The sequence below is a fragment of the Ovis canadensis genome, chromosome X (assembly GCF_042477335.2).
Source record: "Ovis canadensis isolate MfBH-ARS-UI-01 breed Bighorn chromosome X, ARS-UI_OviCan_v2, whole genome shotgun sequence".
Classification (NCBI taxonomy): domain Eukaryota; kingdom Metazoa; phylum Chordata; class Mammalia; order Artiodactyla; family Bovidae; genus Ovis; species Ovis canadensis.
In genome coordinates this window covers 53,498,824-53,525,612 of record NC_091727.1, presented here as the reverse complement: position 1 = coordinate 53,525,612, position 26,789 = coordinate 53,498,824, and the positions used below count along the sequence as shown (strand labels likewise).

At 46.0% G+C, this 26,789-nt stretch overlaps 2 protein-coding genes across 8 annotated transcripts in view; one reads left to right on the top strand and one right to left on the bottom strand.

The window, feature by feature from the left end:
* The window catches only part of SMC1A (structural maintenance of chromosomes 1A), a 46,985-nt gene extending 33,766 nt beyond the window's left edge, over positions 1 to 13,219 (bottom strand). For both annotated transcript variants that reach the window (XM_070291629.1, XM_070291630.1), the window contains exons 1-9: positions 12,985 to 13,219; positions 6,324 to 6,512; positions 6,100 to 6,212; positions 4,808 to 5,011; positions 4,476 to 4,714; positions 3,660 to 3,918; positions 3,437 to 3,577; positions 1,425 to 1,507; positions 1,063 to 1,270 (exon numbers count right to left, since the gene is read on the bottom strand). In XM_070291629.1, coding sequence (XP_070147730.1) covers positions 1,063 to 1,270; positions 1,425 to 1,507; positions 3,437 to 3,577; positions 3,660 to 3,918; positions 4,476 to 4,714; positions 4,808 to 5,011; positions 6,100 to 6,212; positions 6,324 to 6,512; positions 12,985 to 13,093 — 1,545 coding nt within the window. In that variant the 5' untranslated portion in view covers positions 13,094 to 13,219. The remainder of the gene's footprint in view (positions 1 to 1,062; positions 1,271 to 1,424; positions 1,508 to 3,436; positions 3,578 to 3,659; positions 3,919 to 4,475; positions 4,715 to 4,807; positions 5,012 to 6,099; positions 6,213 to 6,323; positions 6,513 to 12,984) is intronic.
* RIBC1 (RIB43A domain with coiled-coils 1) lies at positions 12,756 to 26,772 on the top strand. 6 transcript variants are annotated; one of them, XM_070291636.1, is made up of 8 exons: positions 12,756 to 13,524; positions 13,846 to 13,917; positions 19,400 to 19,513; positions 20,587 to 20,668; positions 20,874 to 21,218; positions 25,517 to 25,635; positions 26,025 to 26,419; positions 26,602 to 26,772. In XM_070291636.1, exons 2-8 carry the CDS (start codon positions 13,909 to 13,911, stop codon positions 26,606 to 26,608), a joined length of 1,071 nt encoding a protein of 356 aa, XP_070147737.1. In that variant the 5' UTR covers positions 12,756 to 13,524; positions 13,846 to 13,908; the 3' UTR covers positions 26,609 to 26,772. The 6 variants fall into 6 exon arrangements, with proteins under 6 accessions (XP_070147737.1, XP_070147736.1, XP_070147735.1 ...); XM_070291635.1 differs by having other exon boundaries at positions 26,571 to 26,772; XM_070291634.1 differs by having other exon boundaries at positions 26,527 to 26,772.
* The last annotated feature ends 17 nt before the right edge of the window (positions 26,773 to 26,789 follow it).

Here is a 26,789-nt window from a genome sequence, read left to right as displayed (position 1 = left end):
TCAGGAGCACAGCTCCCAAACTATGGGGAAAAGGCCTACTCTGGACTTCCCTGGTGGCTCAGATGGTAAAGCGTCTGTCTACAAAGAGGGAGACCCGGGTTTGATCCCTGGGTTGGGAAGATCCCCTGGAGAAGGAAATGGCAATTCACTCCAGGACTATTGCCTGGAAAATCCCATGGACAGAGGAGCCTGGTAGGCTACAGTCCATGGGGTCGCAAAGAGTCGGACATGACTGAGCGACTTCATTTCACTGGCCCCAAAGCAACAACAACTTCAGGCAGTCATGTCTGAATCCAGAATCATCTTTCTAAACCTCACTTTTACCATTTCATAGACCACTGGCACCACAGGCATTATGCAACTTAATTTGGTTCCACAAATAAAGAGCACAATAAATGCAACGCGCTTGAATCATCCCACATTACATTTACTGTGCATTTTATTTCTATTATTATTACATCAGCTCCACCTCAGATCATCAGGCATTAGATCCTGGAGGTTGGGGACCCCTGATCTACGGAAATGATCAAGAAATATTTGTAGAATCCAATTAAGTTGAACCCAGGGATGGAATTACAGCAATAGAGGGATAATATTCAGGGAATCTGGAAACTCAGGATTTCATTCAAGAGGCCAAAAGAACCTAGTAAATGAGCTGACTGTTATATGCTTAAGGAGCTCACACTAAAGCCTGCACAAAGCTATTGATACATCCTGGGAACTAATTCCTGCCCTGCAGCCCCTTCCCTTTCCCAAAGGCCTCTTCACTTTCTCCACCTCCCATAAAGGAGTGGACACAAGCAAGACAGAACTTTCAGAAAGATACAACTGGTGCAATGAAAAGAACACAAGGTTAAGAGTAAGAACAAGTTGGGTTTGAACTGCAGTTCTTATACATATAAGCTATGCTGTTTTGAGCAAGTCATTCAACCTCTCTGACCCTGTTTTCCCCAGGTGTAAAAACGGAATTAGCAATCTGTCCTCATGGGGCTGCTGGGAAAATTATCTGACAGTGAGTATGAAAGACAGTGGTCAGGAAATGAATTCCCTTTCCACTCTTACCACAGAACCAGGGTACAGGCGCTTGATGCTTTCCATAATTTCTGCCTTTCGCTGTTGGCGGCTGCTCTCTTGGCGGTCGATGCGGGCATCCCCCAGCTGCTCCATTACCTGGTTCAGCTCCTTATTAATCTCATCAATACGCCGCTTGGCCATCTCCACCTCCTCTGTCAGCTCCCCCTCTAGTTTCTTCTGCTCCTCTAGAGACTGCCTACAAAGTGAGGAAATACTGGGGTTACCCTGGCTGGCCAGAAAATATTCCTGGCCGAGAGGGACGATGAGGGTCCTTCCTGGGGAGGGGCAGGACAGGTAGGGTTCACAAGAACAGGCCTGGAGATAAGAGGGAATGTTACAAAGCCACATACTTGCTGGTTGTGATGTATTCCTCTAGTTTCTCAATCCGTTTCTGATTCTCTTCAATCTCCCGCAGCTTTTGCTTGATCTTGGCCTGGGAGAGAGACAAAAACACTACATCACCATAGGCTGAGCAAGTTAAGGCCAAGACCATAGAGTCCTGGCTCATCCCCCATATGCCTAATCATTCTAACAGCCTAACAATCACAGACAATATGTCACTAGTATAAGAGGCCTATTAAAAATCGGATATATAAACAGTGTTCAGTGTGCCTCTGCTAACTGATGGGGCCACCATGGGCCCTATGAGACCCTCTCATAGGTGTTCTACCCAGCCTGGAACATCTTCCTCACCAAGCAGGCAGGCTCAAACCAAGACAAAGCAAAGCTTTCTGGGCCTTTCTGCACTTCTGCTTTATCATCTATAAAATGCAGGTAACTTCCACTTCATAGAATACACATTAAGTGCTTAACATGTATTAGCCACTAATTCTGTGTGTGTGTGCACTCAATTGCTCAGTCATGTCCTACTCTTTGCGGCCCCATGGACTCTAGTGTACCAGGCTCCTGTTCATGGAATTTGCCAGGCAAGAATACTGGAATGCGTTGCCATTTCCTACTCCAGAGGATCTTTCCGACCCAGGGATTGAACGCTTATCTCCTGAATTGGCAGGTGGATTCTTTACTACTAGCATACCTGGGAAGCCCCTAGCTATTAATTAATGCCTAATACCTTCTTTTAAACATTTAAAACTGCTTAGCACAACGCCCGGAGAAGGCAATGGCAACCCACTCCAGCACTCTTGCCTGGAAAATCCCATGGACGGAGGAGCCTGGTGGGCTGCAGTCCATGGGGTCGCTAAGAGTTGGACACGACTGAATGACTTCACTTTCACTTTTCACTTTCATGCATTGGAGAAGGAAATGGCAACCCACTTCAGTATTCTTGCCTGGAGAATCCCAGGGACGGTGGAGCCTTGTGGGCTGCTGTCTATGGGGCCGCACACAGTCGGACATGACTGAAGTGACTTAGCAGCAGCAGCAGCAGCAGCAGCAGCACAATGCCTGGAACATTGTAGGCTCTTGGAATATTATAACAACTTTCCATCATTCCTATTATTTTACTATGATTGTTATTAGGAAGGTGGTAAGTGAAATATACTTGAAAGTGTGGGCTTCCGGGACTTCCCTGGTGGTCCAGTGGCTAGGACTCTATCCTTCTACTGCAGGGGGTGCAGATTCAACCCCTGGTCAGAGAACTAAGATTCCACATGCCACAAGGTGCAGCCAAAAAAAAAAAACAAAAAAGTGTCGGCTACACTGCCCAGGTTCATATCCCAGTTCCGCCAGTTAATAACCTTAGGCAGGGACCTCCCTGGTAGTCCCATGGTTAAGAATTCACCTGCCAATGCAGGGGACAGAGGTTCGATCCCTGGTCCAGAAGATCCCACATGCTGCAGAGCAAGTAAGCCTATGTTCCACAACTACTGAGCCAGCTTTCTGGAGCCCAAGAGCCACAGTTATTGAAGCCCGTGGGCCCTAGAGCCTGTGCGCCACAAAAAGAGAAGCCACTGCAATGAGAAGTCTGAGCACTGCAACTAGAGAAAGCCTGCAAGCAGCAACTAAAAACCAGGACAGCCAAAAACAAAACAGACAAATAAATAAATATTTTAAAAGATGACTGCATATATGTAAAAACAGTGCCTAGCACACAGTAAGAGCTTACCTTTTGTTGTTTAGTCACTATGTCCAACTCTTTTGAGATCCCATGGACTGTAGCCCGCCAGGCTCCTCTGTCCATGGAATTTCCCAGGCAAGAATACTAGAATGGGTTGCCATTTCCTTCTCCAGGAGAATGTTCCCAGGGACCAAACCTGTGTCTCCTGCATTGGCAGGCAGATTCTTTACCACTGAGCCACCAGAGAAGCCCCATGCTAGATGTTAACTATGGTCATTACTGTTAAGACTACTGTTACTTCCTTTTCTCTGGACCATCACCCCTAATCTTGTAAGGCATGCCCACCTCTGTCTCTACTTTCTTCCGTTCTTCCAGATCCAGCCGGTCCTGGTCAGCCTTCTGGTCTCGATTAAACTTCTCCAGCTCCTGGGCCAGGGTAGCTGCTCTCTTGCTGGCTTCTTCTTTCAACCGGTGATATTTCTTCACCTGTGTCAGGGACAGGGGTGACCAAATCAGTCCTGTCAGCCTCGCAATCTATTTGCCCATCCCCGCACCCCTCAGAGCTTACCTGATTCTCCTCCAAGGTCAAATCTCTGCCCTGACTCTGACTTTCCTCTTCCATCCGTTCCTCAAACTCCTGCCGAGCTTTCTCCACTGACAGCATCTCCTTTTCCAGCTCATCCATGTCACCTTTACGCTTCTTATAATGCTTCTGAGCATTCTGTAGCGACTTTTTGGCTGCTTCCAGCTTCTTGATTTTGTGGGAAGTATTTTCCTTGGCCTTGATGTACTGAGGCCGCTTCTGGTTCAGCTCTGAGTCCTTCTCCCTTTCACCAGAGGGGAGGGGGAACCAATTAGCTCAGTGGGAGAAGGGAGGGTTCCAAGGCTTTTTAATCCAAAGGGGGATTAGGCGCTTCCCTTCCAAGCCTCAGGGAAGTGCCTAAAAGAACAGGGCTGATGCCCCACAGATCCTGTGATGGCTTCAGCCTGGCATTCCAGCCACTCTAGAAGGTAAAGCTACCACCCCTGCCTCAACCTTAGCCAGGCCAGACCTCTCGGTAACAACTCCCAAGAGTACCCTGTGTTCACATAACTGTTCCCCATCCGATCTAACCTTTTCAAATTTCTGTTCTTTGACCTTGAAGCTCCAGTTTTCCTCTTCGAGGAAGGGACTATTAGTCACGAATGGCTTCCCATCACTTCTTTTTGGCAAAGCCACCACCCTTTTCAAGTTCTCCTTTTCCGAGTACCTATCTACATGGAGTCTGAGTACTTAAATACTATCTGTCTAACATGCAAGTCAAGAAATGTGCCTGATTCTAGCCAAAGCCAAGTCAAGGGGAAGATGCTTTCCACAAGTTGCAGGCTCAGTCCTGCCACTTACTTGATCTCCTTCTCAATCTGCTGTTGTTCCCGCATCATTTTGCCCAGCTCCTTCTTCTTCTCCTTCAGCTCATCCTCTACCTTGTCCATCCGCTTCTTGTCCTTCTCTATTTCCTTGTTCTTAGAGGCCAGTTCTTTGTTGAGCTTCTCAATTTCCACTTCGTTATGATAAAGTTTGAAAAGCTGCAACTGTACCTGAGCTCGCACCACCTCATCCTTCAGGCGCTGGTAGCGGTCAGCCTGTGCAAATAGAGGTGTGGAGACAGGGGTGCATCAGTGAGGCCCTGGCTTCATCCTGGCCTCTCAGATCCCAGAGGCAACCTGGCCACCTACCTCTTCTTTTTCTTGCTTGGCCTCCTTCCGTTCAGCTGCAATGTTTTTTTTGCGATGGTAATTAAACTGTGTGTCCTCTTCAGCTTTTACCATTTCCTTTTTTCGCTTGTCATATTCCTGGGCCAGCTCTCCAGAGCGACTGATCTCTTCAAAAAGAGCTGTCCTCTCTTTGGGGTTCTTCATGGCAATAGATTCCACAGCACCCTAGTAAAGGTCAAAACACTCTCCCCACTTAGACCCTACTCAGTTCAGTTCCCCTACCCACTCCATCATTCAGAAAATGTTCACTGATCCCTTCCCCACCCTGGGTGCCACATTTCGCCACTGAGCTTTGAGGACATCCCCTGCCTTTTTTGTACATGGGGAACAGAAGAAATAGCAGCAGAGATAACACCATGTATTATGTGCAGTGACAGCAGGAATACATAAAAAGAACTAAATGAAGCTTGAGGGGAGATGACTGCTAGGAGTATCTATGCGAGAAGGTTTCCCAAAGGTGACAACTGTGTCTGGAAGATGGGGAAAAAACTAAACAAAAAAGTTAAGAGAGACGAGGTTATTCCACATAGAGGAAAATTAGTATTGCAAAGTCTGCAGGCCAAAGAAAGCAGGCGAATGTGGGGAACTGTAAAAAGTTTAATTAGGCTGGAGTGCAGGGCTAGAGAAGTATTGGCAGATGAGGGCAGCGAGGTGAGCAAGAGCCAAAGCAGGGCTGCCTCATGAATGACAGGAGTTGAATTTCATGCTAAGGCAATGGTTCTCAAATTTTAGTGTAAATCATAATAACCTGCAGCTCTTGGAAAAACACACACTGTTGGGCCTCACCCCACTGTCTCTGCCCCTATCGGTCTGGGGTAAGGCCTGAGAATGTGCAATTCTAACATGTCCCCAGTTGATGCCAATCTGGAGACTACAATTTGAGAACTGCCATCAGAAGGCAATGAGAAATCACTGAGATGTTTTAAGAGGAAGGAATATTTGTGCTCTCATAAGATGAATTTTAGGGGATGAACAGGAGGGGGTCAGACTGCAGTCAGGAAGCCCAGTGAGGAAGCTGTTACATTAGTTCAGAGAGAGATGAGGAAGCCAGAGATGGAGCAAGTCCAGTGGGGATAGGAAAAAAAGTACATAGCCAACAACTGTTTAAAGTGCCCACCTGAAGAGAAGCCACCACAATGAGAAGCCTGCACACCACACAGGCACACACACACAGTAGGTCCCACTTGCCCAATAAGAGAAAAGCCCAAACAGCAACAAACACCCAACACAGTAGAAAAAAAAAAAAAGCCCACCTGGAAGACGAGGAAGTTACGAGCTTTGATAAGTATGCCCAACTTTTCTAATTCCTCACTGTACTCATGTAGCTGGACCACTTTGTTGTTGATCTTGTACTCAGAGGAACCTCCTACAAGACAATGCATGAGTTAGCCAAGGGTCAGGCCTCCCTCTTACCCCAACAAACTAGTCTAGCCACCCCTGTGGATCCAAGGAGAACCTTCTGGCCAGCCTCACCCACCAACAATGACACGGGCAAACGTGCGGTCCTCAGCACCCTCTTCAGAGTAGACCATGCTGACAAAGGCTCGGTTGGCTGCTGGTTTGCCCACAGGAGCTCCGTGGATCAGGTCCCTTAGGGTCTTTACCCGCAGGTTGCTGGTTTTCTCACCCAACACAAAGCTGATGGCATCCATGAGATTTGACTTACCTAAAGGAGAACATGACAAAGTAGAGGAGGGGAAATAATGGGAGGGGGAGAGGAATAAAAGAAACACTGAGAACAGAAATGTCCTCTAATCACTCAGTGCTTAGACTGTCAGGAGGACAAAATACTGTTTTGCCCCTGTAAAGACTGGGCCTGACCAAAGCCCTAGATCAAAGGCTTAGAAAAATAGCTCCTTTGAAGTTACTACTCACAATAGCCAAAAACTAGAGCCCCATTTAAGGAAATGATATATTCACAAAATAGATCATTCTACAACTTTTTTTTTTTTTTTTTTTGGCCTTACTGCAAGGCATGTAGGATTTAAGTTCCCCAACCAGGAATTGAACCCACATTCCCTGCACTGGAACTGCAGGGTCCTAACCACTGGACTGCCAGGGAAGTCCTCCACAACCTTTGATGACATAGGAAGATACCCACGAACAGGAAAAACAAGCATGATACAAAACTCAACATAGTTCAATCTCAAACAAGTTTAAAAACAAACAACAAAAACACAGGGGATGACGGAAGGAGGAAAATGCAGAGCTGTTGTTTGACAAGTATAGTCTTTTGAAAGATAAAAAAGTTCAGAAGACTGGTTGCACAAAAATGTGAATATATTTCAGTTCAGTTCAGTCGCTCAGTCGTGTCTGACTCTTTGTGACCCCATGAATTGCAGCACACCAGGCCTCCCTGTCCATCACCAACTCCAGGAGTTCACTCAAACTCATGTCCATCGAGTCGGTGATGCCATCCAGCCATCTCATCCTCTGTCATCCCCATCTTCTCCTGCCCCCAATACCTCCCAGCATCAGTCTTTTCCAATGAGTCAACTCTTCACACGAGGTGGCCAAAGTATTGGGAGTTTCAGCTTTAAGCATCAGTCCTTCCAATGAACACCCAGGACTGATCTCCTTGAGGATGGACTGGTTGGATCTCCTTGCAGTCCAAGGGACTCTCAAGAGTCTTCTCCAACACCACAGTTCAAAAGCACCAATTCTTTGGCGCTCAGCCTTCTTTATAGTCCAACTCTCACATCCATACATGACCACTGGAAAAACCATAGCCTTGACTAGACGGACCTTTGTTGGCAAAGTAATATCTCTGCTTTTGAATATGCTATCTAAGTTGGTCATAACCTTCCTTTCAAGGAGTAAGCGTCTTTTAATTTCATGGCTGCAATCACCATCTGCAGTGATTTTGGAGCCCCCCAAAATAAACTCTGACACTGTTTCCACTGTTTCCCCATCTATTTCCCATGAAGTGATGGGACCAGATGCCATGATCTTCGTTTTCTGAATGTTGAGCTTTAAGCCAAATTTGTCACTCTCCCCTTTCACTTTCATCAAGAGGCTCTTTAGTTCCTCTTCACTTTCTGCCATAAAGGTGTTGTCATCTGCATATCTGAGGTTATTGACCTTTCTCTCAGCAATCTTGATTCCAGATTGTGCTTCTTCCAGTCCAGCGTTTCTCATGATGTACTCTGCATAGAAGTTAAATAAGCAGGGTGACAATATACAGCCTTGATGTACTCCTTTTCCTATTTGGAACCAGTCTGTTGTTCCATGTCCAGTTCTAACTCTTGCTTCCTGATCTGCATATAGGTTTCTCAAGAGGCAGGTCAGGTGGTCTGGTATTCCCATCTCTTTCAGAATTTTCCACAGTGTATTGTGATCCACACAGTCAAAGGCTTTGGCATAGTCAATAAAGCAGAAATAGATGTTTTTCTGGAACTCTCTTGCTTTTTCAATGATCCAGCGGATGTTGGCAATTTGATCTCTGGTTCCTCTGCCTTTTCTAAAACCAGCTTGAACATCAGGAAGTTCACGGTTCATGTACTGCTGAAGCCTGGCTTGGAGAATTTTGAGCTTTACTTTACTAGCGTGTGAGATGAGTGCAATTGGGCGGTAGTTTGAGCATTCTTTGGCATTGCCTTTCTTTGGGATTGGAATGAAAACTGACCTTTTCCAGTCCTGTGGCCACTGATGCGTTTTCCAAATTTGCTGGCATATTGAGTGCAGCATTTTCACAGCATTATCTTTCAGGATTTGAAATAGCTCAACTGGAATTATTTAACACTAGTGAATTGTATACTCAGAAATGGTGAAGATGGTAAATTTTACATTATGTGTATTTTAACATTTTTTAAAAGGCATGTCTTTTTAGTGATACATGAAGTACACAGCATCACTATGAAGTATCTTTCCAAAAATATTCAACCTGAATCTAAACAGACCTTTAGACCTACCCTCCAGTTTATAAGAAATACAGCATCTAGAGAATCATGGTACATGACAGCATGAGGAAACCTTAAGGCAAACACAGAATGTGGAATGTTCTACAAGACAACTAGTTTGGTCTTTTTAAAAAGTCAATGTCTTTTGGAGAGGACCATTCCAGAATATAAGGGATTACTGAGCTTGCTCGGTGGCAGATTCGGTAAAGAATCTGCCCGCAATGCAGGAGACCCGGGTTTGATCCCTGGGCCGGGAAGATCCCTTGTAAAAGGGAATGGCAATCTACTCCAGTATTCTTGCCTGAAAAGTCTATGGACAGAGGAGCCTGGCAGGCTACAGTCCATGGGGTCGCAAAGAGTTAGACATGACTGAGTAACTAACATTTAGCTGACTTTCCTTTCCCTCACCTGGAAAATCTTAAAAACATGACTCAATGGGTAAGCACATAGTTCTCTGTGGGAGTGGCAGTAGCACAGGTGTGACAGGCACAGGTTGTGATCCTGGCTCTGAGAATTAAGTGTGTAGATGATCACAACCTGTTGTGCCTCAGTATTCTCATCTATAAAACAAAGATAACGGTACCTCCCTCCTAGGGTCACTGTGAGAATTTAAATGCAAAATGTCCCAATAAGTAAAGTACTGATACTTGTCACAGTGCGGGCTCAATAAATGGCAATCCTATTCTATCCAAACCAGGTCTGGACTCTTAGCTTGGTTTCCCTCAACATAGCAGGACTAGCACAACATGCAGATGAGGAGTTAGTCTTTTAGGCAACCCATTTACAACCTTTGCGCTTCTCCCATGCTCTCCAAGGATGACAAGAACATCACATAATTAAAGGCCTCCCTACCTGCAACCATTCAATATTGTAAACATTTTTATAACATGCATTATGATCTGAACAATGATACAATGTTTCAAGCAATGTCTTCTTTGGGGAACTCCACAGGCCAGTGATGAAGATATCAAAATATATACCATGAATTCACGACAGAATAAAAATTAACATGTACCAGGTGTCTAGAGCATAAATTCACTGAAGGGAATCAAGGCAAATCTTGTGAGTTGCACACTAAAGAACAGGTAAGGGAGGGCCAGTCGGACCAAGGGGTTTTTTTTTGGAACACTTGCGCATACAAATTTACTCATGTTGAGGGGACTGAATGCCAAAAGGTGCATCCTGGCTCTTTCCACGGGGGCCACCAAACAAAACCCTAAACAACTGCAATGAAACCCCAAGCATTAGCCATCTAAGAAGATGGGGGGAAGTGGAATGGTTTTGCCTCTCTCCCCAGGGGACACTTGGTAATGTCTAGAGACATTTTTGATTGTCATACCTGAGTCATGGGGGGTGGTGCTACTGTCACCCAGTGGGTAAAAGCTAAGGAAGCCACTAAATATCCTACAATGCACAGGATGGACTCCAAAGCAAAGAATTATCTCACTGGAAATGTCAATAGCGCTGCTATAGAGAAACCCTGCTTAATTGAGAGCGAAATCTAGGCAAGTCTCCAGGGAAGGTCATCAGTTAGAGCTACTTCAGCAAGGGCAGTCCCTCAGGCTAGGAAGTGATTTAGCTAGAACACCTCTGAGGTGGAGGAACACAGCAGGATTCCAAATAGATAGCTAATGTGGGCAGACAGGAGGAATCCTTGGTGTATAATTTAGACAGGGAATTTAGATATGAAATAGAGACTTTACCTGACTACTCTTTCTTCCTTTTTCCTTTTCCCCCCAGTTTTAATAACAGTTGAGCTATTTCAAATCCTAAAAGATGATGCTGTTAAAGTGATGCACTCAACATGCCAGCAAATTTGGAAAACTCAGCAGGGGCCACAGGACCGGAAAAAGGTCAGCTTTCATTCCAATCCCAAAGAAAGGCAATGCCAAAGAATGTTCAAACTACCGCGCAATTGCACTCATCTCACACGCTAGTAAAGTAATGCTCAAAATTCTCCAAGCTAGGCTTCAACAGTACATTTACCAAGAACTTTCAGATGTTCAAGCTGGATTTAGGAAAGGCAAAAGGAACCAGAGATCAAATTGCCAACGTCTGTTGGATCATAGAAAAAGCAAGAGACTTCCAGAAAAATATCTACTTCTGCTTCACTGACTGCCAAAGCCATTGACTGTGTGAATCCCAACAAACTGTGGAAAATTCTTCAAGAGATAGGAATACCAGACCACCTTATCTGCCTCCCGAAAAATCTGTATGCAGGTCAAGAAACAACAGAACCAGAAACGGAACAACGGACTGGTTCCAAATTGGGAAAGGAGTATGTCAAGGCTGTATACTGTCACCATGCTTATTCAACTTATATGCAGAGTACATCATGCAAAATACCGGGCTGGATGAAACACAAGCTAGAATCAAGACTGCTCAGAGACATGTCAATAACCTTAGATACACAGATGACACCACCTTTATGGGCGAAAACAAAGAACTGAAGAGCCTCTTGATGAAAGTGAAAGAGAAAAGTGGAAAAAGTTGGCTTAAAACTCAACATTCAAAAAATGAAGATCATGGCATCTGGTCCCATCACTTCATGGCAAATAGATGGGGAAACAATGGAAACAGTGGCAGACTTTATTTTGGGGGGCTCCAAAATCACTGCAGATGGTGACTGCAGGATGAAATTAAAACATGCTTGCTCCTTGGAAGTAAAGCTATGACCAGCCTAGACAGCATATTAAAAAGTATAGACATTATTTGCCGACGTGTTGTCAAAGCTATGTTTTCTGTTACTAGTGTATGGATATGAGAATCGGACCATAAAGAAAGCTGAGCACTGAAGAATTGATGATGCTTTTGAACTGTAGTGTTGAAGACTCTTGAGAGTCCCTTGGACTGCAAGGAGATCAAACCAGTCAATCCTAAAGGAGATCAGTCCTGAATATTCATTGGAAGGACTGATGCTGATGCTGAAACTCCAATACTTTGGCCGCCTTATACGAAGAGCTGACTCACTGGAAAAGACCCTGACGCTGGGAAAGACTGAAGGCAGGAGAAGGGGACGACAGAGGATGAGATGGTTGGATGGCATCACCGACTTGATGGACATGAGTTTGAGCAAGCTCAGGGAGTTGGTGATGGACAGGTAAGCCTGGCGCGCTGCAGTCTATGGGGTTGCAAAGAGTCAACAGCGACTGAGCGACTGAACTGAACTGACATACAACATTGTATTAGTTTCATGTGTACTATGTGACTCCGTATTTGTATATATTGCAAAATGGTTGCCCCAGTAAGTTAACATCCATCACCTCACAGTTAATATTTTTTGTGACTTTTTAAAGATCTACTCTTATCAATTTTGAAATATACAATACAGTATTGTTAACTAATGACCACTCTTCCTAAAGAGTCATCCGAGTCACTTATCACATCATCACTTTATTACATCAATCTAATTTCCTGTACAGCACTTATTACAGCCGAAAAATAACTTATTTTCTCCTTTATTATCGTCTTTCCCCTCGAAATATAAGTTCTCTGAAAGCGTGGCTTATTCTATTCTCCGCTGTTTCCACAGCACCTTGATTGAACAAATCCTTATAAAGCAGTAAACATTTAATAAATTTGACAAGCTAAAGACTCCTGACTTTCGACGGTTTCAGTGGTAGGAAAGGGGCGAATTCGAGGCATCCCCACTTCTCAGTTGAGGATGGGGGAGTTCAAGACCCCAAGCACTACCGAGACTGGAGCACGGAGTTCGAAATTCAAAAGTGCCGCCTCCAGAGAAGAGTTTAAAAAAAAAAAAAGAAAGAAAGAAGAAAAAAAAAAAAGGAATTGGAGTGTACCAACGCGAGACGGGAGGAGGCGCTGGGATGAAGCAGAAGTATACCATTTGGCCCAGAGGCCAGGAGAGGGCCACGAGCTTCCCGGTGGTTAAAACTATGTGTAGGGGCCGGATGCAGCTGCGCCGGCGAGGAATTGCGTGGCCCGCGACTGGAAGCATGCTCCGGACGCGCCACTTCTGGAGGCAGGGGGCAGTGGGCGGGGTAACGTACAGCTCGGCCCGTACCACTCAGGCCGGGACGGGGGTCACGCAAAGAGCGGGCAAGTGACATCTGGGGAAGAGGTTCGAATCAGAGCACCCAAGCGGGAAAAGCGGGTCAGGATCGAACACTTAGAAGGGCAAGGAACCTCCTAGGTTGCAAAGCCTGGGTTGTACTACTCTGCTGCGGACAGGGGGTCCAGGCTGGGACGTGCGCAGGGCCGCAGCCGGGCTTATCTCACCAGAGCCATTGGGTCCAATGATGGCGGTGAACCTCTGAAATGGTCCGATAATCTGCCGACCCTTGTACGATTTAAAGTTCTCGATCTCAATCAGCTTCAGGAACCCCATGACTGCGGCAGCGCCGCCGGCGCTAAGAAAGGCCGCGCCGTTCGCCCGCCAACTGGGATAGCCCGCGCGGGAAACACCGCAGTGCAGGCCGGGCGGACAGCAAACCTCGCGAGAATAAGTCCAGGCCGAACGGGATTTTCGACTTCCGGCGTCGGATGGAACCAAGGGGCGGGGCATTCGGACGGATGTGGCGGTTTTGTTGATCGGTTGCCAAGGCGCGAGGTTACGACTGGCGTTCGGGCCCCGCCCCCTTTTCTTGTTGCATGGCAATTTCAAACCGCCGCTACAGGCGACCTCGTAGTTGAGGAGGCAAGCAGTGCAGTGAGGTGTCTGCAGCTTTGAGGATCCCGGAAAGCTGGCTGACGAGGCCGACCCTTGCTGAGACAAGTCAGAAGTCACAGGAGGGTTATGCCCTCCAGGGCAAGAGTAAGGTGGGAGCTCGGCTGCAGCTTTTGCCTGGCCGGCGGGAAGGTTCAGACAAGAAAAGGGTCGGGAATTGGAAAGACCCCAGGGAGGGGAGGAAGGAGGGGCCAGCAGGAGGATTCCGTGTTAGAGGAGCTCAAATCTTGCTGAGGTTGGAATTGGAGTGGGTTGGAGTTATACATGGGACAGGGTGTTAAGAGGGATGAGGTGTGAATGGAGTCGAGGGAATTCTCGAGCCACGGGGATAAGGGCTGGGGAAAACTGTGGCCAGAGGTACTACCCCTACCCGCCCCCCCCCCGCCCCGCCTCCCTCCTTCTTCTCCAAGCAGAGTTCAGAGACTGCCACTATAGTCTTGGACCTAACCTGGGAGCTTCACAATTGGGACTCCTTGATGAAAAAGGTATTTTGTGTGAACCCCTGGGAGTCAGGGTCCCTAAGCCTGTGCTCTCCACCTCTTATCCTTCTTCCCTTCCCCCTCTTCATCTCTGTCTTTTCATGCCTCACTCCCATCCCATTCCCTCCTCTCCATCCCCCCTCTGCCCAGTCCCTTGCTTCCCTTCCTTTTCTCTGCTCTGTCCTCCACCCCTATCAACCACCCGGTTTTCCTCCTTCCTCTTTTCCCCCTCTGCCCCTGACCTTTCTGTCCCTTTCCCCTGTTTCCCATCTTTTCTATCCCTCTGCTTCATCCCATCATCCCCCCTTACCTTATTACCTGCTCTTTATTAAGCCATAATGTTAGCAGTTCAAGAAGCTGTAGAATCTTCCCCTTCAGTTTGACCTTATATTGTGGTGACAGATGGAATATAAGCAAGCTGGCGTCAGTGCTTAGACTTAGACATGGAAAGGGTCTGGTGGCTGCTACAGCCATTCCTGTAACTATTTTTTAAACGATGTCTGGAGGCTGGGAAGAGTCTTAGGACAAGTCCAGAAAAGTGAGAAAGCCTGGTTGATGCAATTAAGTAAATGAAGTTCAGTTGGGAGATACTGGTGTGATCAGGCTGAGGGGATAAAATGACCAAAGACAGCAATCTCACAATGGACAGGAACTAGAAATCCCATGAATGGAAGAGCCTGGCGGGCTACACCTTGGGGTGGCAAAACAGTTGGACAGGACTTAGCAACTAAACAACAACAATAACTTCATTTAAGATGAAATGTAGCTTTTTGGAGAGAAAATCAAATTGGATCCCTACTTCTCACACCATATACAAAAGGCAATTCCCAGATAGATTAAAAACTTAAATGAGAAAAGCAAAACTTTAGAAATTTTAGGATATATAGGAGAATATCTTTATCACCTCAGGGGATTTCTTAAATGATAAAAACTTCTGAACTTAAAGGAAAAGATTGGTAAATTTGACTGCATTCAAATTCCTCCAAATTATAACATAAAGTGAAAAGATGATAAGTGCACACAAAAAGCTTCTAAAGTATCAATCTGGGTTCTGTGGAGGGTTTGCAGGTGTTCATTTTGTTGTTGTACTTCATAACTTATATGTGTTAACCATTTTCCTTTGTATGTATAGATCATTAACATAAATTATTATAAAATAATAACAAAGTGAAAACACAAGCCACAAATTGAAGATGTTTCCCACAGGTAAACTAAGAAATGATTGGTGTGCAGAATACACAAGAAACTCCTAAAATTAATAAGAAGAGGACAAACATTTTTTAATGAACAAAAGATATGAATGGGCACTTCACAGAAGAGAAAGAAAAAATGCCCAAAACACACATGAAAAGATGTTGCAGACTCATCAGCAATAAGGAAAATGCCAATTAAAATAGATAATTATAACTTTATACCCACAAGCTGGCAAAAATTAAAAAGTCTGTACATCAAGTGGTGCTGAGGATGTGGGGTAGCTAGAGTTTATATACACTATAGTGAAAGTATAAATTGGTGCAGTCTTCTTGGAAAACAACATTATCTTGTAAAGTTTAAATAGGCTGATGCCCTATGATCCAGCACTTCCACTTCTAGGCATATACTAGGGACACTCTTGCAGCTGTATATATATCTCTCTTAATCTACAAGTTCCTCTTTTTTGGCAATTAACTAAACTGGATTGTTCGTGCTGCAGAGTCCTAGTCTCTCTTGAACCCACTTCAGTCAGAAAGTGAAAGTGAAGTCGCTCAGTCGTGTCCGACTCTTAGCGACCCCATGGACTGCAGCCCACCAGGCTCCTGCATCCATGAAGTTCTCCAGGCAAGAGTACTGGAGTGGGTTGCCATACCACAAATGTTCTCATCAAGGTCAGAAGCAACCCTCCCCTTCAAATCAGTCAGTTCTCAGACCTCATCTATTTAACCCATCATCAGTTGCTCACTCTCTCCTCCCAAAAGCACTTTCTTCACTCAGCTTGTCAGACAGGGAACTCCAGTTTTTAAGCCCATTCCACCTCTCAGAGCCTGAAGCAACTGAGGGACTTTCACACTGCACTTCACCTCACTTGCCACTCAGCCTCCAGTGCTGGCTCCTCCTCTCCCTACCTTAAGATATCTCTTACTTACTGCCTCATAGCTTTAAATTCCTTGTATCAGGCAGGAAGGGCTGAATTATGCTGAGGTTACAAACAACCTCAAAATCTCAGCGGCTGTATGTGGAAGCTAACACATACAACAAACTAGTGAAGATAATATAAAAGGAGCAGACTTACAGATACAAACTAGTGGTTACCAGTGATGGGGAAGGGGTACTATAGGGGTAAGAGAGTGGGAGGTACAAACTATTGGGTGTAAGATAGGCTCAGCTATGTACTGTATATCAGGGGGAATAAAACCAACACTTTGTACTAAATGTGAATGGGAAGTAACCTTTAAAAACTATTTTTAAAAAAATCCGTAAGAACAACCAATCCAAACACAGTCAACTAGGCATTCTCAAATAAAACAAGCACTTCAGCTATAGCCAATCAAATAATTTCCTTGTTTTCCATCTCTTTAAACATCTTTCCTTAAACTCTTAACCACTCTGGTTTGGCAGTACCCAATTTGTTTTCTGCCCAAATAAACTCTTAAAAAATGTTTCTAAGTCTCAGCAGCTCATAAAGACAGGTTTCTCACTCCACTTCTTGTCCATTGTGGGTTGGCTCCATCTCTGCTCTGTCTTCACTCCAGGACCAAGACTGAAGGGACAGCCCTCACCTGGGACATTGCTGGTCCCACAGCAGTAAAGAGAGAATATGGCTATCACTTAATGGCTCTTAGTTCTGCCTAGGAATGGCACTGTCAGTTCTCACTTTCCAGAGGGCAAAGCAGATTATGCGGCTAATCGTGAGGGCAATATGATAAGAATATAGAATCCTGTAAGGACGGATACCAAAGAAAATTTTGGGGGGGCTTTGTGAGATCTTAGTTCCCCACCAGGGATCAAACCTATGCCCCCTGAAGTGGAAGTGCAGAGTTCTAACCACTGGACAGCAAGGAAATTCCCAATAGCATATCTTTTTGAAAAATAACAAAATTTTCCATACTATCTGTATCTATCAATGGGTATGGACCTCTCAAACTCAACACCTCCAAAACTGATCTCCAGATTCTCATCCTATTCTATTCTCTCCATACAGACTATTTAGTTGATAGCAATGCATCTGACTGCCCCAGCCCAAATCCTTGAAGTCATTCTTAACACTGCTTCCTCACAGCACACCCAATCCATCAGGAAGTCCTGCTGGCTCTGCCTTCAAAATATATCCAGAATCTGACCACTTCTCCCTACATCTGCTGCTACTAACCTGGCGTGATCATCATCTCTTGCCTGGACAACTGCAATAGCCTCCTGTCTGGTCTCCCTGCCTCTAGCCTCCCTTCCCATCCCCTCCAGTCTATTCTTAACACAGCAGCCAGAGCAATCCTTTACAAATCAAAGACAGGACACATTACTCCCACTGCTCAAAATCCTCCAATGGCTGCCCATTTCTCTGAGTAGAAGCTGCAGCCTTTACAATGGTCTGTGAAGTCCTACATGCTCTGCATCTCCCCACCCAATCTAATGTTATTTCCCACTCCTCTTTCATTCACACACTTGCCTCCCTGCTGTCCTCTTGAATGTGTGTGTGCCTCTTTTGTCCACCTTAAGGCCTCTGCACTTGTTCCCTCTGCCTGCAGTGCTCTCCTCCTAGTTATCTGTATAGGAGACTCCCTCACCTTCTTCAACTATTTCTTTCCCAGTTATGCCTCCCCTGACTTCCATATTTAAAATTGCAACACTCTCCCCGTTTCTTTAGCACTTCCAATTCCCCTTATCCTGCTCTATATTTTTTCCCAAAGCACTAATCATCTTCTTACAAACTATTTAATGTACTCTCTCTAGTCTTGTCTGTCCCCACTAGAAAGTAACTTTCACAAGGACTCAGATTTTTGTCACTTTTGCTCCTTGATGTCTCTCAAACGCTTAAGGGATTGTCTGTCAGTAGGCACTTCATGAATATTTGTTAATTGATAAATGAACATGGGTGAAAAAAACAAGATGCAGAAGAATGCATACTGTGTGATACTCCATCAAGTTTCAAGACAAAATATTTTTAAATGTTCAGGGAATCATACACACACATATGGTATATTAGTGCATATTATTAAGGGAATGGTGACATTTTGGATAGTGGTTATTCTTAGGGTAAGGATGAAGAAGAACAGACATAAGACACTTAACTAGTATTAATCGTGTTCTATTTCTTAACTAGGGAGTTGGTTCATGGGTCTCTTTTATCATGCTTCCTTTTCCTAAGTTACATATGGCTTATATATAATTCCCCTGTGTGCATCAAATATTTTAGTTACAAAATGGTTAGACAGTGAACAAGTGAGGTTGGAACTAGCTGTAGGAGTTGATGTATGGTATTCCAAACAAAGGAATGCAATGTACAAAGGCCCTGAGGTGGGAACAGTTGTAGTGTTGGAGGACTTAATAGGAAGCCAGCGTACCTGGAGAACAGTAAACAAGGAAGAGGGAGGCATGAGATGAACCGGAGAGGTATGCAGGAACCGGATCTTGAACCACAGAAAGGGGTATGGATCTAATTCTAAGTGTGGTAGGAAGCCAGTGGAGGATTTTAAGCAGGTGTAAGACATGATCAGATTTATGTTAGCAAGAGATTTTGGCTGTGGCTTTGGCTGGGCTTCCCAAAATACAAAGGAATGCAGGCAAATTTAAGCCTTTAATTTGACTAGAGCATAAGTAATAAAAATAAAGGGGGAATGGTGGTGGCATTTACTGAAACAGAAAAAACTAAATAGAGCCTAATGCAAAAGGGATGTTGTAAATCAGTTTGAGACTTGGAAAGGTGAGCAGGAATCAGATCATGAAGACTCATAAAACCAAAACATTGGGGAACAATTTGGTTTATGCCATGCGTGCATGCTCAGTCATGTTCAACTCATTGTAGCCCACCAGGCTCCACCATCCACTGGATTCTCCAGGCAAGAATACTGGCTCGGGCTGCCATTTCCTCCTCCAGGGGATCTTCCCTCCTGCATCTCCTGCACTGGCAGGCAGATTCTTTACCACCGAGTCACCTGGGAAGCCCCCTTGCTTTATAGATGCTTTCAAAGGTTTTAAGCTGCGGTGTGCCATGGTCAGATTTGCTTTCAGAAAAATCACTTTGGTAGCCAAGGCAGAAAAGCAGTAGAGAGCCTAACACTGGAGCAAGGGAGCCCAGTGAGGTTCCTGGGAACATTATCTGGCCACCAGCTTGTGAGGCCTCAATTAGGGTTTCGACAGCAGAGATGGAGAACACAGATATGAAATATGTCAGGAAGTAAAATCAGTAGGAATCAATAGCTGGTAAGATACTGTGGGGAGAAAGGAATGGGGGGTGGGGGTATAGTCAAGTATGATGGTTAGCACTAATTGGCCATCCAACTCGCCCTTGCTCCAGATGTATCAGGTAGATCTGCCACCAGATCCCAAGGAGGTGGCACCCACCGAAGCTAGAAATCAAGAAAAGGAGCGACAGAGTCGATTCTTCAATGTGCGGACCAGAGTCATGGGGGTGAGTGGGCAGTGGGGACTTTCTCTGGACCAGGGGTCACCTCACTCTTACACCAGGAGAGGAACATAGCCGTGCCCATCACAGCCCCTCCCTGATTTGAGCAGACTGCAGGGTTATAAAGGAAGGAGGAAGGGAAAAAGGCACCCACCCCAACATGTGGTGAGGGCCTGAGAAAGAGGCCTAGAGGTGCAGGGGAAGAGGAGCCAGTGACAGCAGACTCTTCTCCAGTCAACTCTAGGCCAAGTGGTCTGGTTTTCAAGAGACAAGTAAATGGAGCCAAAAGAAGTCTATAAAGAATATTTGGTATTGCATGCATATGCCAAAACTCTCTGGAAGGCTACATAAGAAACTGGTAACTGATGGGAGGGACACTTACTCTTCCCTAAGCTGTACTCCCTTTTGCACTATTTTGAAATGTTTTAAATGAATTATAGTCAAAATAAAGAGAAAATATTGATAGTTTAAGAAAAAATAGATTGCTGGGTGGGTGGATGAGTGGTGTGACTTGAGATCTAGTGGGCAAATGTTTCAAGGCCTGTTCTGTGCCAAGCACTGGGTTAGGCAATAGGAACACAAAGCTGACTTAAGGCCCAGTCTCTGCCCTTAGCAAGCTCACAGCCTAGGAGACAATCAATAGAGGCAAAGTTCAAGGTAATGAGGATAGTGGGTCCTAGGTGCTATGGGAGTAGCACCTGCTAGAGGGATCAGGGAAGTCTCAGCTGGTCTTAAGGGATGAATAGGAGTTTGGGTAAAAAGAGGAAGAAAGAGTGTTCCAAGTGGAGGGAGCTGCTGGAGCAAAGGCCATCAATATGAAACAGCATAAGATATGTAGAGAACTGTAAGCAGAGCTCCTCAGGGTGGGAGAAGGGAAGAGGGTGAGAAGAGGCTGGAGGCAGAGGCTAGACCACTGAGGGACCTACAAACCATGGTGAGATGGTGGGACATTATCCAGTAGATACTGTGGATCCTATAGGAGGATTTTGAGGCAGATAAATTCTGAGCAGTCTGTGTTAGAGCATTCGAGGCCCACTGCTGGGCTCCTACCTTGATTTAGCCTATTTCTTTGGGATCAGGTGGATCTTGAAGCCCTGAACAACCAGGTAGAAGAACGAAAACTTCAGGAGGCAACAGAACGAAGCAAGAAGGCAGCTTATGGTAAAAAGCCCAAGGCTGGAGGCCAGCCAAGGGGGAAAAGCAAGGATCTGAGTGGGCTAAGGCAGGGCAGTTCTGCTCTGGAGTGCAGCCTGAAGTCTGGGGGGTGTGGTAAGACAAACCAGATGGGCCTTTGGGAGCAGTGGCTGTGCTGAGTAGGCTGTCTCTCCTGTGGGGCCTTCTCCATACCCCTATCCACCACCCCCAGGTACCAACCAGGTGCAGTATGATCTGGTGGCTCAGATGCTAGAGAAGGAAGAGGCAGAACGGACACGTCGGCTGGCCAAGAAAGTCCAAAACTTTAGAGAACAGAGGCAGCAACTCAGGAACAGGCGTGAATTTGACTTCTGGGATTCAAACCAACTCTGGAGGGAGTTTCCAGCTTATCTTGGTGACAATGCTCCCTACTATGGCCAAGCCAGCCTGCAGTGCTTCTCTGGGGAAGATCTGGAGAGGGCCGCATGTCTGAGAATGCAGCAGGAGCAGTTCCAATACAGCCTGGAGAGGCAGCTACAAGAACAACAGCAAGCCAGAGTTGATGAGAACTGTACAGGTAAGCAGCGAGGCCTTCCAGGCTGTGACCTGAGGCCTAGTGGGGAGCCATCCTGAGCTGAAGACCAGAACTGTGTGGGCAGGTCCAGTTTCATGTAAGGGCTGATACTGAAAGGTCCCAATCTCCTTCATCAACTGACAGTGTAGCTAGCCATTGATCCCTGATCAGCCTGGCACTCCATTACCTGAAGACAGCAGAATAGAGACAAACCTAATGGTCCTGCCACTTACTAGCTAGTTTGGGGAAATGAACCCTCCTCTCTGTGCTTCAGTTTGCTTATCTTTAAAATGAGGAAATCATCCATACCACACAGCTCATGTGAGAATGAAATGAGATGCTGTAAGTAAAGCACAAGCATCAGTACAATAGTAGCTACAATAACCAGTAGCTACTATTACTCTGACATCTGTGGCCATGTTCCCCTCTTCCATTAGAGTAAGGGCAAGGACCATCTCTTACCTACTCACACCACTCACCTTTAAAACCACCCCTGTTGTAGCACCCTGTTTTGTTATACCACTTACCATAGAGGTATTTGTGGAATGTCTTTCTCCCCCAAATGTCAGCTCACTGAAGATGAACCACATCTCTCGTTTCCACCTCTATATCCCAGGTACCTAGTACATTGCCTGCCAGTGTCAGGAGTTCAACAAAATCATCACTGAATGAACAACTGAAGACCAAAATAAACAAGACAGGCACCCTGCCCTCCAGAAACCCACAGAACCAGGACTTCCAGAAAATCAGTTTAGAGTAAAAGGAAAAAATACATGCACAAGTTATTTGCCAGTAAATATCTATGCTTTAACACTGGGTTAGGTACTATGATAGGTACTGTGATAGAAATATATACAAGATATCACTCAGTCATGTCTGACTCTTTGCAACCCCATGGACTATACAGTCCATGGAATTCTCCAAGCCAGAATACTGGAGTGGGTAGCCTTTCCCTTCTCCAGGGATCTTCCTCAACCCGGGGATCGAACCCAGGTCTCCCACATTGCAGGAAGATTCTTTACCAGCTGAGCCACAAAGGAAGTCCAAGAATACTGGAGTGGGTAGTCTATCCCTTCTCCAGAGGATCTTCCCAACCCAGGAATTGAACCGGGGTCTCCTGCATTGCAGCCGGATTCTTTATCAACTGAGCTATGAGGGAAGCCCATAGGACACAGAGGGAACATCAAGATGGGAGGGTCAGTTCTCACAGGGGAAGGGAGGGATGGTAGGGGGTTGGCACAGGTCAGCTGTCAGGAACCAAATTTTAGAAAGCTGGGTACAATTTTGGCAAGGTAGAGAGTGAGAATGAGAAAAGGCCATTCTAGGCAGAGTGGGCACCAAGAGGAAGAGTTAACCTTTATTGAGTACTTAAGTACTGTGCCAAGCTATATTAACTTATTTCATCTTCAACAACCCTATGAGGCAAGTACTAGTGATATCCCTATTTTCTGTGGAGGAAACTGAAAGAACTGAAGAACAGAGATATTAAGTAAGTTGCCCAAAGTTATAGAGCTAGTGGGTCATGGAGGGGGGAAGTGAACTCAGGTGGCAGGTTGGCTCCGGAGCCCGCACTCTTGATTGCTACACCATACTTGCTCTGTCACCACTGAGAAAATGGGGACTCAGAGGCCAAGGGAGGTTTCAGAGAGGGAGTCGTCAATAATGTCAAATGCCCTCAGAGAAGTTCAGATAGGAAAAGAAACCTATTAGATTGAGAAATTAGGAGTATTTGGTGATTACCAAATCACCAAAAAGTAGCTGCAGTGGCACCAGGGGCCAGCTACCTAGTGACAGCAGGCAGGTGTACAAGAAGGTAGAGTTAAGCAACAGAACAGCAGAATGCTGGGGGAGAGTCTGTGTAGTGTCATGAAAGGAGCATGAGCTGATTCCTTGAGATATTTGGATTCTAACTTACTAAGTGCTGGCTGTGTAACCTTAGGCATTTTACTTCACCTCTGGACCTCATCTGGAAACATGGGGTGACCTTTCCTCTTTGAGTTGCTATGAAGACCAAAATGAAACCCGGCACCCCTATCCTCCCTTCCCCTGCCATCCAGTCTCCGAAGTCTGTCCCTGTGCCTCTCCAGAGCCAAGCCTTCAACCTATGCTCTGGACCCCATTCCCCCTGCCCCCCATGCAGGCTGTGCTCCCTCAGGTACGCCCTGGCCCTGAGGTTCTCAACACTTTCCACTGGCCATATTCTGTGAAGGCTACAAACATGCTTATGTCTAACCCTTTTTTAAAAAAACTTTTTAAAATTTTTATTTCTTTTTGGCTGTGCTGGGTCTTTGTTGCTGTGCAAGGACTTTTTTTTTTTGTGGAGCATGGGCTCTAGGGTGCACAGCTTCAGTAGTTGTGGCACATGGGCCCAGTTGCCCCGAGGCATGTGGAATCTTCCCAGACCAGGGATTGAACCTGTGTCCCCTGAACTGGCACGATTCTTAACCACTGGACCAACAGGGAAGTCTCTGTATAACCCTCCTTAGGAATAAAACAAAAGCCTCTCTCCATTCTGATTCCTCTAGATGTTATGAGCTAGCTCTTTTCCTTTACAGCCATACTTTTTGAAAAATCTGTCTCTACTTGCTGTCATTCCTTCCTAACTTTTCAGTCACACTTCAACTCCTGAGATCTTATTTCTCCCCACACACCTGCACTGACACAACTCTTACAAAAATCATCAATGCCCTTTGTGTTATCAGGTACAAGAGGCTCTGTTCAGTCTTTTCTCCTTTACTTGGACTTACTTGCTACACTTGACTCTTATCACATCTTCCTTCTTAAACCTCTCTCTTCCTTGGCTTCTGTGACAGCATATTCTGCTATAGCTCTCTGATCATTCCTCTTCTGTCCACACTTTGTGGATTCCTCTTCCTTCTAGAGACTTTGTCCTTGGTACACTGCTCTCCTTACCCTGCATACTTGCCTCAGGTGCCCTCAACCCTCATTCTGGTTTCGGCTACCACATCACCATCTCTATGCTGAGGACTCTTTTCCTGCAGTCAGATATCCAGGTGGCTGCTGACCACCTCCAATTCAGCTTCCTAAAGAGAATTCATCAGTGCTCCCTAACCTGGTCTGCATTCTGTATCCTCTAGTTCCAGAGGTGGCCACATCATGCACGGAGTCATCCCAGCCAGGACCCTGGGAAGCATCCAAGTCTTTTGCTCTCCCTTATTCCCTAATCCAATCCATCAAATTCTGCTGATGAAACCTCCATATATTTCCCCTGCATCCTTTCCATCACTGGCCTGGTTTCAGCCCTCTCAGCCGGCCTACTGCCATAGCCTCCAAGATGGCTTCCCTACCTCCACTGTCTCCCACCAGCCTCACTGTCTTCTATACTGGCACCAAAAGGAGCCTTCTAAAATGCAAATCTAACCATGTCACCCCCTTAGTTAAAATCCTTCCATATTCGCCATCACCTTCAGGGTCAAGTTTCCAGTCCTTAGTCTGGCCCCTGTAGCACTCCCTAGTCACTTGCATTTTATGCTCCAGCAAGAGCAGACTACTTATAATTTAAGATACAGATCACGCTGTTTCTTCACTTCCTTATTTGATATTTACTGAGGACCCACTACGTACCAGGCTCTGATATAGGTGCTAGTGTATGGCAGTGGATAAAACAAACGTCTCTGCTTTTACAAAGGTTACCTTGTAGTGAGTAGAGAGACAGGCAATAGACAAAAACAATTAAGTAAAATGTAAGGTATATTGGATGGTGATAAATGCTAGGGAGAAAAATTAATCAGAGGAGGAGGATAAATGTTGGGGTCAGGCAGGTGGCAATTTTAGGTAGGAAAGACAGAAGGCCTCACTGAGGAGCAAAGTAAGCAAAGACCTAAGGAAGGAAAACAACATGAGACAAGAGTATCATTTATTACAAATCCCTAAGGCAGAAATGTCTGGCATGTTCTAGTAACAGCACGGAGACCACTGTAGCTGGACTGAAGCACTTTCAATACTTTTGCTCATGCTGTACCTGCAGCCTAGCCCTTAGTCTGAAGCTCAGAGATGAAATAATTTCCCCAGGTCACACAGCTCCGAAGCAACAGAGCTGGCATTGAGACCCAGGTCCATTAGAAGCATCTTTCAGTGAGGCACCTGAGAAAACCTTGTGGCTGTCACTTTTATTATCCCTAGCCCCAAAGAGTAGCTGCGTCCACACATCCCTACAGTGAGGACATTACCCCACTCCCAAACATACATTGACATAGCTTGCACATGCATAAACATACATTCACAAAGCTTGCTGAACAAATGGCTGAATGACAGTGCCCTGGCCATATTTCTTTGTGTAGACATGCTCGATGACCAGCTACGCCTAGCTGTGGACATGCGGGCCGCCCAACTGGCCAAGCTGGAGGAGTCCTGCCGCATAGCCATGATGGCTGCCACGGCCAATGCCAACAAAGCGCAGGTATGTACAGCGTAAGAGCCATCCAGGGCATCAGGCTTCCCCAATCTACCGATCAAACCAGCCCTCTCATCTACCTGCGGACTTCCCCCTTCACCCTAGGGCCCTCTTAGGGCAAGAGGTCCCCTTCCCCACCTCCAGGCTCAGGATGATCTGAAAACAGAACACTGCCCTCCCTTCCCCAGTGTCTCAGTCTAAGGGCTTCCAGAGGGCAGAGGAGTTCCCTGCCCATTCCACCCCTTCCTCCACCTTAAGTCACTCAAAGGCCATGCAGTATCTCTTCCTTCTCTCCCTTAGATCGGGGAGAGTAGGGCCATGTCTCCCCCTCCCCCTGTGACTGAGAGCTCCCTGAGGTTGGGCATCCAAACACTCACATTTGGGGGCCCCACCAGGCAGCTAAGCTGGCTGAGCGGCAGCGCCGTGAGCATCAGCGACAACAGGAGGTGAACCTCATGGAGGTCCAGAACCAGATCACAAGCGACCTACTGGCTGAGAACCCGCAGGTTGCCCAAAACCCCGTGGCTCCCCACAGGGTCCTGCCCTATTGCTGGAAGGGCATGACTCCAGAGCAGAGAGCCACCATCAAGAAAGTACAGGAGACACAACACCATGAAAAGGAAGCACAGCGCCAAGCTGAACAAGCACTGGATGCCAAATGGGAAAGCCAGGCCATAAACTTGGCCCAGGCAGCAATGGAGCTAGAAGAGCAGGAAAAGGAGCTGTGTGCTGAATTTCGGAGGGGACTGGGCTCCTTCAACCAGCAGCTGGCTAAGGAGCAAAAAGCCCAGTGAGTTCTAGGGGGTAGCAGCAAGGATGAATGCCAAGGGAGGGTAGGGAGGGATGGCAAGGACCAGGGAAAGCCCATTAGCTGAGGCCACTGGATTTCTTTCACAGGCAGAATTATCTGAATTCATTAATCTATACCAATCAACCTACAGCCCAATATCATCTGCAATTTAACACCAACAGCCGCTGAGCTCAGGACTGTCCTCTCCCACCTTCACCATCAAGCTCACAGAAGCTAACAGAGAAAAAAAATGCTGCAGACCACCCCCCTCCCCAATCCATTTCCCAGTGGAAGAGAGCTGAGCCAGTACCCCACCTCTGACCCTGGGTAATAAAGTTATTCATTAAAATCAAGGTTACATGTTGTAATA